Source organism: Numenius arquata, chromosome 5 (assembly GCF_964106895.1).
Source record: "Numenius arquata chromosome 5, bNumArq3.hap1.1, whole genome shotgun sequence".
Taxonomy (NCBI): domain Eukaryota; kingdom Metazoa; phylum Chordata; class Aves; order Charadriiformes; family Scolopacidae; genus Numenius; species Numenius arquata.
The window spans coordinates 13,831,164-13,846,980 of record NC_133580.1 but is presented as its reverse complement, the minus strand read 5'-3'; the positions used below and the strand labels follow the sequence as shown (position 1 = coordinate 13,846,980).

General features: G+C 41.0%; 1 protein-coding gene across 1 annotated transcript in view; it reads left to right on the top strand.

The window, feature by feature from the left end:
- Positions 1-15,817, top strand: part of TRPC5 (transient receptor potential cation channel subfamily C member 5) — a 65,777-nt gene that overhangs the window by 5,598 nt on the left and 44,362 nt on the right. Inside the window, exon 2 of the mRNA XM_074147171.1 lies at positions 11,127-11,648. Coding sequence (XP_074003272.1) covers positions 11,127-11,648 — 522 coding nt within the window. The remainder of the gene's footprint in view (positions 1-11,126; positions 11,649-15,817) is intronic.

The window sequence follows — 15,817 nt, the reverse complement described above, 5'->3', positions numbered from 1 at the left end:
TAGTGCTCTCAGCTTGTGCAGATCTCACAGCGTTTTTTGCCTTGCCACAGTGGATGTTCCTGCAGCGGACCAGACAGTCTGTGCTGACTGCTGAGCCCTCCTTCCATTCTTTAAGAAGCTGTAATCGGTCGTCTGAATTACTACACGTTCATGGTGTAGCTATAGGCACCTTTACGGGTAGCTGTTTTCCTCACAACAATCAGAACTGACATCAAATGTTTACATAAGGATGATACTATCATCTCTCTGGTATCTGCCAAAATTAGCAATTTGCTCACGGCAGATGGCTCCAAATTAATCTGGTTCACAGATGGGAGTACAAATGCAATCCCTCAATAATAAGAATAAAAAGAAAAGGGATCTCAGTATTTATGACTGTGATTCAGCTTGTTTCGACGGTCCAAAGGCCTTCTGAATCAATGAGATCTCAACAGATACCTATCCATATGTCTTCCAAAAGAAGGAGCTTTACAGAAATAAACCCAAGAAGAATATGGCTGTGAAGTGGAGAGAAAAAGGCAGGTTTTCAGTCTGAGTTGCTAACCCTCAGATACCTGGTGGTGGAAGGTTGCTACACTTCATACTATTAGTGAGCTTAAAATTTGACCTCAAAAATCCTCTTTCAGATGAACTGATGAGTGAAAATCTGCCGTAATCTTTGTGTAAATATCATGGATCAACAGCCTAGAGACAATCTTTTGTGAACCAGAAATGATAACGTTGCATTAAACCATTTTATTCTTGCCGAAATCCAGTAGATTTCTTGATACAATGTGGTTTAGTTTAATTTTCCTATTCACATAGCGTCCTGTATGCAGAGTCCAGTGCAAAGTTTAGCTCTTACCACCCACGGCCCTTGATTTCTGCAGATTTGCTGATACTTATTAGATGTACAAGCTCATGGCTGGCATTGTCAGCCCTGTGCTATCACTGACAGGACTTTTTAAGTAAAAGGAAGTGGATCAGTTGTCAGATATCTCATGACATAGAAGCTAGATTCTGCTGGCAATTGGAAAGAGAAGAGATTTAGAAGCAGCTGGTGTTCCTCATGCCATGGCTGGAGTGGTTGCTGTGGATCTGTCTTACCTTCAAGCAATGTGCACAGAGGTACCCCGTGGCAGGACCAGAAGATATAGGGTTTGTAGCTGTGAAAAATGCTACCTTGTCTACTTCAGTAAAAGGTTTATGTTTCTTTTAGAAGTGAAGGAGGGAGTTGTGTACTTCCCATCTAAAATTGCTAAGCCTTGCAGCACTAGCTCCTAACCTATAAGCTGAGGATGGATGTGGGGAGATCGCTCACGTACAGGCTGAACAAAGAAGTCTTGCTTATGTGGTGGTAACAGATATTCCATGTGTACGAACTGTCTTACAAAGGTGTGAAGTACAACAAAGTGATCAGAGCAAGCCCAAAGGGCAAGCAGATCTGTGTAGCCCTTCTGCAGTGTTAACCATTGCATACCAGCAGTGTTTGTGTTCTTCCTTGAGTTTAAAAAGTTCAGTTAATTTAGGAAGGTGTTGCTGAAATCTGGGTATCTGTATCAAGGAAGTCTATAGGCATGACCTGTTCTCATGGAGTTCTTGCTATTGAGCAATGTCACAGAGAGGGTAACAGGCTGGTTGGTGTGACTCAGGACAGACTCTGTGCCCTTTGGTGTGACTCAAACCAGCCATCTCCATGTTAATATGAGAGCTCCAGAGTGACAACGGAATACTGAACCTGGCTAGATACACAATGAACAAGAGCAGGTTCTAAAGAATAGAATCAGTTGAGAAAAACTGGCCACAAGTTCCTAGTATGAAAATATTTGAAAGGCACAATAAGGAAGAAAGATTGTGTCTGAAACCAGAAAACTAGCTGCTACTGCTCCAAAGCCTAATGGCTCTGCTAGCATCCAAGCTTTTCATTATTTTTACTGACACGTTAATAATTCACAGCTATAGTTAACGTGCCTTTGACATTGGCGGCTGCCTTCAAAATGAATTCCATCTAATTAAACAACAGAGATATCGAAGACCACTTCAGTTAATGATTACATTTAACTGGGAATTTCTTTCCTCCATCCCCACTGCCTTCCTCCCCAAATAATCTTAAATCTATGAGATGTGGGGCAAACTGAAGAACTCAGGTGATATATCTCATAGACCTAATGAGTAGCATCGGGGATAGGGCTCACAGGCTGCAGTGCCAGCTACATCTGACAGTGGCAAATAAGTCACTAGCTCCTTCTCCTGGGCTGACATAAAAGTCTGTTATTAGTTCCTTGGGGAGCTGGTGGGGTCAGGCCAGAAACTGCATCACAGCATGCACAAACATGTCATGCTTGTAGTTTAACATATAGACAGGTGGAGAAGTCAGGAATGAGCTGTTATACGAAATGTTTCCCAGGAAATTATCTTTATTAATTTGTGGGAGTGATCTTAGCACTTGCCTGTGTTCGGCACACTGTACAGTGTATTTTCAGCCAGGAGTGATGGGTGCATGGGATTCAGCTGGGTAGACTGCCTGTAACAAACTATTTGTAGGGGAAAAAAATCCCGTTTGTGTTCTTACACAAGGGAACTTTTGGTCTCTCTATAGATCTGTTGACTAAGGTGTTAGTTTTCAAAAAAACGTATTTCATTACCTATCCAGCACCCATGAATGTGCCCAATTTACTCACCACTCTTTGCTCATAAGCCCCAATTAGAGCATTAGCTGCTCCCTTACATCAGCCCCTGGACATCACACAGCATGTGATTTGCCTCTGGTCTGTGTGACTACTGAAACCCAGAAGAGGCTTTTGACCTGGCTCTTTAGATTCACCGATACAAACATGCAGGAGAGTCCACCTGGTGCAATAGTTGCAACACATTTTCCAAGGGAAGCTTCTTTGTGTGGGGAAAATGAACATAACAAATTACAGGCTCCTCAGAAACAAAGCTCTGGGATCTATGAAGAACTGCAGGATGGTTTAATGGGAGTCCCCTAGTCCTTATCTGGCTGTTGAACACAGCTGTACTTGGGTTTGTGAAGTAGTATGGCACCTTTATGGCCTTTATGGCTTGTTTATCCCTGTGATGGGCAGTCTTTTGGTGGCAACAAGATTCCGGGGGGGCAGGGGGAGGGCATTCAAAAAGGCATTGACTCAGAACAATATTCTCCCTGCTCAATTCTGCATTGTTACAGCAAGGGAACCCTGTAATCCAAGGTCTGTGCTCTGTCATTGCCTTGGGAGAACATGTTGGAAAATCACTCAAGCCTGCACGAGGTTCAGGGTCACGTGTGTGGTTGGTACTTAATTCATGGCAGCACGAGAGGGCTTGTGTGCTCCACTTAAATACTCTTCAGGCAGACAGATGATGAGTTAGAGGCAGTCTGTGAAGCATGAGGAGCATATCATTAACTAGATGTTTTGAACTACCTAGCATTAGAAATAACAAAGGAAGTCACTGCCTAAGTGGTAAAAAAGGAAGATCACAACCACACAGATTTTATTCTCGTGTGAGACCCTGCCGCCTGTCTAGATTGTCATTTCTTTGCTGTTGCAGACTCTGGGGTCTTTCATAAGGCACAGTATTTCCTTGGTTAGTATAATAACAATGCCAAAAGCACAGCTTAATAGTCAAAATGGGGAGAAACGCAGCCTCCTGCTTTGTGAGCATCAAGATGTGTTTTGTGCAACATCATACAGTGCTGGGCTGGCACCAGATGCAGTCACTCGCTCCTTGCTGTGATGCTGTCTTATGATCAAATCTGATTATTTTCTTTTCTTCTTTTTTTTTTTTTTTTTAAGGGAACGTGGTTGAATAGGAGCACCACCCCATTTCTCCCAAGCAAAAAGCCCTCTGTTTTCAAGCCCTGTTAGCGACGTATTACCTCAGCTAAACTTAATGAAACATCTCTCATACGCACACAGTAATAAATTACAGGAAATAGGGACATTTTATGTACAAAGATGACATAAAAGGCTATAGATAGCATGATTATTAGCCTATATTAGCACATCTTGTCCTTGTTACCACTACGAATAGGAAATACAGAGACCAGATAAAACTAATTAAAAAACTGGACAACTCTTCCCTCCCAGAATAAATCCTAGAAAATATTAGAGAAACAGTAGCCATAATAAAATAAAGATTACCTTGAAGACAGAGACTGCAAATTTCCAGCTAACCATGGACTGTCTTTGTTTCAGCATGCTCGGGCCCAGGGGAAAACCTATACATAAAATGAAAAAATAGCTAAGGTGCAGCAATGTCCCAAGGTCTTTAGTGTAGTTAAGTAATTTACAGGACTGGATTAAGCAAGCTCCTCAACAAAACTCATTTCCAAACTTAAAAACAACATTAAAAATTGTTAGGGTTTCGTCTTTATTTTTACCCAAAACAGCTGCGCCTATCACAGAGTAATTCTTAAAATGGTAATGAAGAAAAGAGAAAAAATGAACAAACATTTTATGTTTCCAAAAGGGGAAAAAAAGCCATCTTCAGGCATATATGAACTAGTCTGCCTATCCAAACTTCAGGAGGCAATTCAATTTACTCTCATGTCAGCAGTACTAGACTGAGTTGGTATCAGAGGGTCTCAGGGAACAGATCTAGCGAGCAGCCAGGGAATCTCTGCATTTTGGCAAGGCTTTGGTAGATCCATAACATGCTGGGAGCCAGGTCCCGATATCACTTATGCCACTTTTTCTCTAGCAGCTTCATTAATGTCTGGACTTTTAACAGTCCGAACCTTATGTCCCTTGTTTGTTTTAACAGGACGTGTCATTATTCAGCTAGCCCCAGGCTACATAAGCTTATGATAAAACTTATGATAGCAAGTCATATCATACAGATAATGTGACATAACATGTAAATTGTCATTACATTGAACTTCTCAACCATTCTTACACAGCTGAGACGTCATAACCAGGAGAGGGTGCAATTGCTCACGGCACAACAATGGTCTTATTTCTCTAAACAACAGTAGGCACTCGCTAACCCCTCTTCCTGCTGGATTCAGTAGTTCTTAGCTGGAGCAAGACACAGGAATTCAGGGCAAAGCATTCCTCAAGACTGCACTTCATTTAAATACAAGAGGTTTAAACACAAGCTAACTCTTTAACAGCATCCCTATGTGACTTGGAGAATAAACTCCACACTGACTGCACTCTTTCTTCATTTCATCATCAAATGCCTCATCTTATTTCCTCCATCCACATCAGAAAGGGAGAGTGGCTTAGAGGAGAGAGTGCTCTGTCTGGAATAAGTTGCCATAGGCCATTTAAATGCATATTTGCAAAATCCTTTCCTTCTGAAGGCTTCTCTCTGGATTTCTCTTTTTTAATCCCCAACAAAAGAGAAGTTATATAGCATCAACCACAAATGATGACATCTTTTGACAATCTTTCTGGTTGTGCTGCATTTCCTAAACACATGGCTGAACACAACAAGCTCTGATGCAGTTCTGCCTCTGTCAAATGCACTAGGTTTCCGTTTAGCTCTGAAAACTAATCCCTTGGGTCTGCCTCCATTTTTAAACACATGGATAAGAAGCCAAATTAAAACTTGAAGAATCTACAGCGCATATATCTGGATTAATTTATTTTGCTTTTGTTTATTTGTTCCTGAGAAGGAAGTTTGGTTATACAATTATCACAAATGTAATTTTTCACATTATTTCAGTAGTAATGCATTACATCATGCTATTTTTTATTCAAAGTTACCTATTTCAGTGAATATGTACCATCTAGTAACCTTGCATCAGCATTTTGCTTACTACAAGGCACTAAAAGGTACTAATTTTGTCCATTTTGCAGTATCAGCCTGAGGGGCAGAGACTTCATTTGGCTTTACAGGCATGTAAGTCACTGTGCAGATTTTAGACCAGAAGGAGCCTTTTCTTCAGCTGGATATTCTGGGACAGTTGTATCAAAATCACTGGAATACTTCAATAACAACAGCAGAGCTTGCCCAAAAGTACATCTACAACCACATGTGCTTTATACCAGAGTTAAGAACTTGTTCATAACCAGTACAAAAGCCAGTACATGACGTTACTTTTTTGTTATCAGTTTTTGTTGTTCGTTACATTTCATCAACCAAATTACATCATATCAATGAATTGCTCTTCAGAGAAAAAACAACCTCCCTATTAATATAGATACTGTCATCACTCTGATACAAGATGTCTCTCAAGGCATCCCTGATTAAGATATTCAGTTATTGAAAGTGGCACCACTGCATCTCCTAAAATGAGTGCTTAAGTTTATAGAAGCATGTAACATTTTTCCAGAGTCCTACATAAGGAAACAAATGCCCATGGGGTTCTGTTAATGAAAGAATTTTTTATGGGTTTAGGCAAGAAGCAGGACTCAATTGGTCATGCCAGTCACAATATGTATTTTTTCAAGACTCTTTTGCTGGTTACATGGCTGATCTGCAGTCTAGCAACACTGACTCTGTCTCTTATTCTCTATTTATAGAGCTGCAGCTACAAGTACCACAGGACTGTGATTCTGAACAAAATCATAGTCACTGCTAAAGCTCCTTTGGCCACTGAGCCTTGCATTAAATTGATGTAGTACAAAATCTTCTTTTTAGAATGACAGAAATTGGCTGTGCCTGTTACCTTGCTTGTGGATGGCATATGCACTTCCCCCATAGTGCTGCATGCAGAAAAACAAACTAGAAGTAGGAAATCCTTGCTCAGTAAGTTACCCAAGCTTCCATTTTAACAAGTGTTACATTTGAAGTTTTCCAGCGAGGTTTCATGAGTTTGTTCGATTTAGCAAAATGTTGGTTTTTGGCAATTGGAAAATGCTTCATAACATATAGTTGTATCAAAAAGTTATGCAAGCTGAAAATAATGCAGATTACTATATTCACAGTTTGCCATAGTTATACTTACAATTTATTACACTGGTCCAGGTGAGGTGCTAGTTTATGGAATGGAGATGGCTTGAATATGTGGCAATTCCATCTGTAACAGGTAAAAGTATTATTATTTTCAAAGTGATGTCATTCTTAATGCCAGATGGAATGTGTATATAGACTGTCTCTGACCCAAGAAGTTTGCAATTACAGATTAGCAAAACTAAGAAAGTAAGGAATTTTGTGGTTTAGGCTTTGCTTTAGTTTCTAGATATTCTCTTTTCAGTTCAGGTCTGAAGCACTGAAGGGTTATCTGGGGAGACTGCAGCTGTAAGCATCAGTAGAGGTGAGCACTGTGGAGACACCTGAACATGAAGGGAGAGTGGTGTCTGGAAGGGTTACCAGATCATAATCAGGAGGACTGTCAATAGAGAGGGGCAGAAAAGCGTAAGTAAGACACAGAGATAGAAATAGAAAACCACCCCCAGATAGTCATTAGACAGAGCCAGGCTCTTTACTCGGAGTTCAAGATTTTGTACTTGACTGGCAAGTTCCTTTACTGCAGAACAGCTTTTTATCACCTAGTTGTACTTTTGTATGTGCATACATAGATAACAGATGCTGTGGAAACACTATAGTTTGCTTTGAAGTCTTCAGGTGTTTAAACCCGGATATTAGCTTCCATGGTCTGTAAAAGGCATTTATATTAGTCTTTCAGTTTGGTTGAGGAGCAGGCTTTTGAGGTGTATCTCCTTAACCTCCCCATTTACTGCTCTTTGGTTCACATTGCTGAGCAGTCTCAGAGCACTTGAGCTGGATTGCTTTTACACAGCATTAAACCAGAGGAGTGTTCCAGGGGCACTCAGGTACCAGACTAGATTAAGTACGAAGTAAAACTCCTAAGAGACCCTACAACGAGGCCATGAGGTCTTCAGTGCCAGGTTGTTTGGTGGTGGGTTTTGTTTGTCTTTTTTTTTTTTGTAGTTCTGCACCTCTTACACTGTACTAGTTACTAACATAAACAGAGATTCCTGCTTTTCCTATTCAGAGCTTCTTTACAGCAGTGCACTAGTTACTGGAAAACTTGTTTTTCCGTTCAGAGGAGAGTTTAGCTATACTGAACAGCGCTTTTATGTGAGCTAATCCTCTGTTTTCTTCTCCTTTAACGAATTAAGCTTATTTCTCCCCCTGCCTTTTTAAATAAAGGAGATTTTTCACTCACTGCAGCATTGTTCAGACCAGCAGTGGTACAGTGGTAAGCTGCCTACCCTTGTGAGGATTAAATCTAGAAAGATGGTAACAAGCATTCAATCACTTGCTGTTAATGGTAGCGTTAATTTCCTAAGTGAACGTTACCAAGATGAAATACAGACAAGGCACATGCTCCTATGCAAGTAGTGACAATAAGGTTCTGAAGGACTCAGTTTAACAGCTTGTGTCAGGTGATGAGGTTAATGGAAAAGAATTTGTTATTCAGGTCACTTAATGAAAATAACCTTGGGAGAGCTTAGCAGAGCCCTTGAGGTAGAATAATTTATTCCTCTTCTGCTTCCATCACTGTAAGTTAACCCAAGACATAGAAGAAGCTGATCTAAACATGAACTCAACCTGTCAGAGCAGTGCAGGAGGAACATCAGCAATTACAATGCATTGATGTAATTTCTGCTGCTTTTCCAGTGACAATATGTAGAATACAGCCTTCAAAGCAAAGGCTTGTTTTGCATAGCCCCATCTTTAAAACAAGACAGTTTGTTTGTTAAGATGCAGGTTATCAAAGCACTGTGCAAGACAATGACAATATTCACCACAAGACATACAACTTTTAGCCAATGCATTGTCTTTGGATCAGCCAGGCATAGAAGAGAGAGAGGCCACAGCAGCCATCATTCACAATATTCCTGTTCTGTGTTTTGGTGGCTTGTTTTGCTGCTCAGCTATAATCAGAAATAAGCTTCAGCTCATGTGATTTGAGGCCTTACACTGATCTGTCCCCAGATCCCAGGGAGCCTGTATGTCTCTGCACCACCATTTCCCTTCTTACGCCTTAATTAAAAGTGTTGCACGCTGCCCGGGAAAATATGTCTTCCACACAGCAGCTGCCTGAATCCTAACAAAGTAGTGCTCCATTTTTGGGGTGAGGGCTCGAGATGTGAGCCAGAATAGGGGATTAGAGATCCTGATTTGATCCCCAACCTTGGGACAACCATTTTGAGAGCCATAGATCCAGATTTAGAAAGCCTCAGGAGCAGACAGACAAGGTTAGCACTATCCCCACCTGTAACATAACTACCTTGTCGGCAAGTGTCCATTTCATATTCTGAGCAACACGAATATCTCATCTGTGTAAAGCTGAAAATTCTTTTCACAGCCCTGGGTACAATAACTTCCATATAGAAAAACAAGATTAAACTTGACAGTAATAGGAGTGATAGAGGGGGAAAGCGTTCTTCCTTTGAGGCAGAGGCTGCGAATACAGCAGCCAGTGACTGACTGAAAAAGGAGGGGGAAGAAAATAAATGCAGTTATTCAAGCATCAGGGCTTAAAAAAAAATGCTTCTGAGAGAGAGAAAAGAAAAACCTGCACCTTTCTCTCGACATTTAACAAACTACCTAAACGAGCTAAGCAAAGGAAAAGAAAGAAAGTCAAAGACCTTACAAAGAGAGCTCCTTTCAGCTGTTTGTTACTAGGTATCTTAAAATACATTTATCCAACCTTGCTAAGAGACACCAAGCCCTCCATGACCCACAGCAAACCCTCACTACCATTCTCTCTTCTTCCCATGAGCAGTATTTATAGGCTCCCTCCTGGCTGCCTCTGCAGGGACCAGCCTTGTTAGCAAAACCTCTTTACACCTGTGTGTCTGTAGGCTGCCAGGGATTTAGCGCCTCGTGTGCCGCATCCAGGGTAGCAAATTTGTATTATTCCCAAAAATTCCTCTCGCCACCCAGTGAGCCCTGGTCTAGTAAATGACTCTGCATCTTGGTGTGGTGCTGATTTTGGGGAGAGTGTTGTGTATTGTGAACAGGCTCTGTCCTGCTGTTGGATGGGTTGTGTAGAGGTTTATCAATCAACTACAGCCCAGGAGTCTTCAGCTCTTTAGTGCTATAGAGACACTTAACTCCCAGGGCACTCGGATTCAGTGGCTGCAGGTTCACTGTCTCACAACCAGTCTTAGGTATATCCTACAGAAGGATTTCTAACTGGTTACTTCATGCTACATTATCGCTGCTTTACTTTTGGATTTTTACAGGCTGAGTAATGTTTCCTGTCATTAGGACTCTGACAATAGTTTCTCTGACACGCCTTTGACATTTGCAAGGGGAAGCAGGCCTACTGTTCACCAAAACCAGCAATCACCCCTTGAGCAGCAGGATGCCAACCACCAGGGCAGGAGTGGTGGGCACACGAAGTACAGTATGCTTGAGTAATGATTAACACACAACAAAGAGAGCTGCCTGTGCTGCAAATGGAAACATACTGCGTGCTTGGGATGTAAGAGCATTTTGGTCTAATTTTGCACTCTGCATATAGTAATAAGACACAACAGGGTGTGCATTAAGCTCATCTTTTGAGAAGTGCAACAGTAGCTGAATAATGCACACCCTGGAGTGTCTTATTTGTAGTGGACTATGGCTCATTAATTTTACATTTAAATTTTTTCAAACCCATTTAAAAAAAAAGCACAAATCTATTCTGAGGGCAGTTATGTAATGTATCCTTCCACTGAAAATTATTTTCAAATAAGAACAGTAGGGAAAAGGTGAGGAAGAGCTTTGCAGACCAGTGTTTGGTTTGGTTTGTGTAGGGCCTGCTACGAGCACATTCCTGGCTTGCTAATGCAGATGTACAATGCAAATAATGATAGTTACATAAATCTATTCAGTGTGTACTCTTTTCAAGACTTTCTTTTCTTTTTTATGTAATTACTTGGGTCTTTTGTCTTCCTTTTTTCCTGCAAAAGTCCACCTTTTGGTATATGAACCAATATTCATTTCAGAACAGGTTCACATATAGAGTGTTCGCATGGGGATGTGACTGACTTTTACACCAGACTGGGAACTGAATGGTCACAGGCTCCTGCTTGTGAGGCAGACAGGCACAATTTACAAGAAGATGATTTTGCCAGAATGGCAGTGTGTGTGTGTTCATGGATACAATAGGATTTGAAGAACAGAGGGTGTTATAGAAACTCTGCTTTGTTATGACATCACTTCAAAAGTATGAAGGAGGGACATCTGATTTCTGCTGTTCCACATGAAATATGACTATGGTTTATCCCTTTATATAGGTTCCAACCTTGATGATGGACACCCAGTTTTCAGAATTTACTCCAGATATCACCCCAATAATGCTGGCGGCTCACACCAACAACTATGAAATCATCAAACTCCTTGTCCAAAGACGGGTAACAATTCCACGCCCACACCAGATCAGATGCAACTGTGTGGAATGTGTCTCCAGTTCGGAGGTGGACAGCCTGAGGCATTCCAGGTCAAGGCTGAACATCTACAAAGCCTTAGCCAGCCCTTCGTTGATTGCCTTATCAAGTGAGGACCCCATCTTGACGGCCTTCCGACTAGGCTGGGAGCTGAAGGAGCTCAGCAAAGTGGAAAATGAGTTCAAGGCTGAATATGAAGAGCTTTCACAGCAGTGCAAGCGTTTTGCTAAGGACCTTTTGGATCAAGCACGGAGTTCCCGAGAATTGGAGATCATTCTCAATCACAGAGATGATCAAAGCGAAGAGCTGGATCCCCAAAAATGTCATGATTTGGCAAAGTTAAAGGTAGCAATAAAGTATCACCAGAAAGAGGTAAGAGTCATCTAAATGTGATGGTGTGTGAAGGCTTCATGTATGGAGTGAAATGATTCATTTCTCTAGTCTCTATGGGTTCAGGATTGATAGCTGAGAGCCAGCAGGGGTGAGTTTGGATTGAGTGGAGAACCATGTGCAAGTGGGTTAGTCACAAACCAGGAGGTTCAGTGCACCTTGATGACAGCATCAATCTGATGACAGTTGAGGGCAACAGGACTTGGACTTGCTGCAGTGGCTTATGGCTTCTACAGCACCAATACTTTCTGTTTCAAGGAAACTTGAATCCCATTTTATTGTAACCCAGCCCCCTGCAAAGCACAGCCTTCAGACATTTCCAGGTTTGTTAGCTCCGAAAGCTTTTCCTGGTAGCTACTTTTTTACAGGAACCAAAAGCTAGAAGGGGTTGCTTGGCTCATGAAGGTCTTGACTGCAGGAAATAATATAATATACAATTCACTTCCTCCAGCCACCAAACAATTCCTAGCATCCATTCAACACTAACTCATAAGGGCCAGAGAAATGACAGCAGCAAAAGAGAGCACTCTCACTGTCCCAGGTCTCCACATTACCAGCAATTTTGTTAGGTGAAAATCCTCATGTGATGCAAATACTTCTTCACACCCGAGACAGCTCAGGTTGATTCATGCTCCTTGATTCATCCATGCTTTAGGAACTGAGAAGCAATTCCCAGAAATTCAAGCTCCTGCCCGTAGTATCAGAAAAGAAAGACATACTTCAGCTAAAGGGCACAGAGCCTTTCAGAAGCCCTGCAAATCCAGAGATTTATAAGCTGATTCAATAAAGGCCATGAACCCAAGGAGAATGATGACAACAGTTTCATTAGTTGGCTCTGGATTTTCTTTCTCTTTCCAAACCTGGACAGAATTTAGTAGATGATATATTACTGTTGGCCAGTGATGTTCTGGGTTATCTGAAGGAGGAATTTAGCTTGCTTGGTTGAGGAACTGAACTGCAATGTCTATTACATTCTTCTGTGTCCGGAGGGTGACAGGAGTGACGGAAAAGTCTGCCACATTACTCTTTTCACTGTCTTCCCCACATTTGACGCTTTGTTTTATGCATTGACCCAGATGAGGACAGCCTGACATGATACATTCCACCTCCCTTAATGGCTGCTGGTGTCATCCAAGGTAAAATAGTTGAGAAGTGAAAGATGCAGATTTTCCTTTCTTCCCTTTGCTCTGTTGCGCCTCCTGGGTACCAGCCCCTTGATGCAACAAGCTGGAGCCGAAGCCTCAAGCTTTCTGGGATCTAACACGTAGTCACTTACTGCTCTTAACAGGCTACTGCAGTGAAGTGTCAGGCTCACTGGCCTTCCTGTCAGGTTGTGGTTTTTATTCTTGCTGACGGGGTTAGGTAACACCACAAGTGCTTTAGGGGCATGAACAAGTAGTGAAGAATTAGTCTGGAGAAGGGTAATACAGTATATCAGGTCAAATGTTCCTTCAATCTAAGAAGAGCCAGAAACTCTACTTCTGGTTGGTTTTTTTTTACTGGCCTGAGAGCAACAAACGCTGCATCCACGGACACCCTTCAGCAGACAGGACACTGGCACTGCTGTGTGTAGATCAATGCTGATTTCGACGTCTTGTCCCAGTTCAGGCTCATTATTGACATCCAAGCATAAATCTGCAGCTACATCTTATCTTGTGTTCGCATTAAGAAACTGCAAATCTGAAAGAGTTCATTATATTTGAAATACAGTGCTGAACAGTCCTGAAGCTTTTTTATTTTAAAGTAAATTTTTAAAGTAAATTTTTAATTTTTGCTTCCTTGCTTGACAGTTTTTATCTCTTTTTTTAGGCATATTTGGCTGAATTCCAAGCATATGGACAAATTCCATGTTTTGTGACATATTCATGACAGTTCCAGCATATAAATGATAGCAAATATGCTCTGTGTTGCCAGCTGAAGTCAGTGCTGTTTCCAGGTAGAACACTGGTGGGCAGGGACAGAATGAATGAGTTTGGGAAACCAGCACTACTGAATCCCCTCATCCTACCTGGTTATTCATAAATACCTGATGCATCCTGCAGGATGCTGTTTGTATGCAACAACATATTTCTTTATCATGATAATTAGTCAAATACAAAACACCAAGCAAGATTTAAAAGTCATTGCCAGCTTCTGAAAAAAAATTGTCAGGGAGACACTGAGAAATGCCTTTCAATCATGATAGAAGAGTATCAGACAGAGAATTTTTGTGGGGGACAGGAAGGAAAATAGAAACAAGCTTGGTTTTGTGAAAGACAGTTCTGCAAAGAGAAATGGCAGACTTTTTAAAAGCAGATCTTGTTCTGCTGAAGCTTTTTATGTCAACATTATATGGGATTGTATTGTATTGTATTGTATTGTATTAGATTGGATTGGATTGGATGAAGGTTTTTACATTTTAACATTGACAAAGTTACAAGTCAAATCTCTAGTAGCCTAAGATAAAAATCCAAAGTGGACCTTAGTTATTTTCTGGGGCTGTAAATTGTTACTGCAGTTGTTAGTTCTTTATATTCAACATAAAGAATGTGTAATCTCACATTGATTTTAGACTAATTGCTAGACAAATCTCCTGCAGCTTTTTTTCTTTTTGAGTGAAATAAACCTCAAAAATTTCCCCCAAAATATGAAATTAATCCATTTCAGCTTAATTGGGCAGATACGTTCAACTTCAAGATTCTTTCTAGAGAAGTTGTTGAGAGGGTATTGGCAAAGAGATCATTACCTTTGGATGGAGGGGCAGTACTGTGTTTTCGTTAGGGAGTAGATCTTAAAGTTACTTTTTCTTTGTACCAGCATAAATGATCTGGGAATTCAAGAGCACTCTTCACCAGACACATTATTCAGTGTTCTTCTCTCCAAGGCATTTCAGATGAATGTGCTGTGCCTTTTTTTTAAATCCCCATTGCACTCCCATACTGAAGAGTAGGTGCTGGTTTGTTTCAGGTACAGAAAAGTAACAGCATTCAAATTTCTAGTGCAAGTTGGTGGTCTCTGGCAGTGAACATACAGGACTGAAAAAAATCCCGATGAGAAAAGCTAGACACCTAGGGGCAGTTCTTCTCCAAACTGGGCCCTTGGAGGAAAGCTTTTTAAAGCTAGTTAGACTGCTAAGCATGCAGGTAAGTAGGCAGTAAGTTTTTAAACAGAGTATAATCTGGTTAAGTGCCTAAATTCTGCTGGAGATTAGACACTTATCTTGCTGAGGCAATTTGAAATTCCACTGTGGAATTAGCTGCATCTTTTGGCACCTAGCTACTGGAGAAAAATCTGACCTTGTATGTTAAGTTTTAGCAAACAATTAGCAATCATCCCCACCACAGATACAAATCCCTGTTCCCTGCACTGAATCTAGTAAACATACTCATGGTATACACAGCTTCATCTGTGATCTGGCCTGAGTGTCTCAGTCTTCAGCAACCTGGACGAGGGCCAGATTAGTGACAGCAACCATTTCAGTTCAGTCCTACCTCCAGAGAAATACTGGCCTCATCAAAGAGGCTCCACCTCAGTCTGCATCCCCAGGTAAATCCCACTGCAGTGCATTTCTGCCTCATGACCCAGATATGAGTTTCGTCTTTACAAGGGTAGAAAAATTTCCCATTCTTTTTTTTTTTTTTTTTTTTTCCAACAAAAAAGCCTGGGAGGTACAAGTTTTGATTTCTCCCAAACATTATATGTGTGAAATATTTTATAAGCTGACAAGTGTGTCACTCATGAGGAAGACCTTTTTACCTTTGAGGAGGGCCAAAACAATGGAGAAATTTCTTGCTTTTCATGTTTGTTTTTAATAAGCCCATATATCCTACAAGATAAATTACTGTTTACACAGAAAGAAGAATTTCAATTACACAGGAAAGATTAAAATGTGCCCTAAGGTAGCTTTGTGGTATATTTTATGGTAGTAAATGCTAAAATCATGCTGTGCAGTGTTCACAAGCTCCCTCTCCATCTCATCGTAAGCGTAGAATAATTGTGTCCTCAGTTTCACATTACAAAAGGGACCTGATAATTTCTTTAGAAGATAGGAAGGATTTAGTAGTTGTGATCACTGTTTGCGTGGCATTCACAAAATATTAGAAAAAAAATAGGACAGCTCTAGTACACTGCAACACATGATGAGTTAGATCCAGCAGAGACATGTCAGTTTT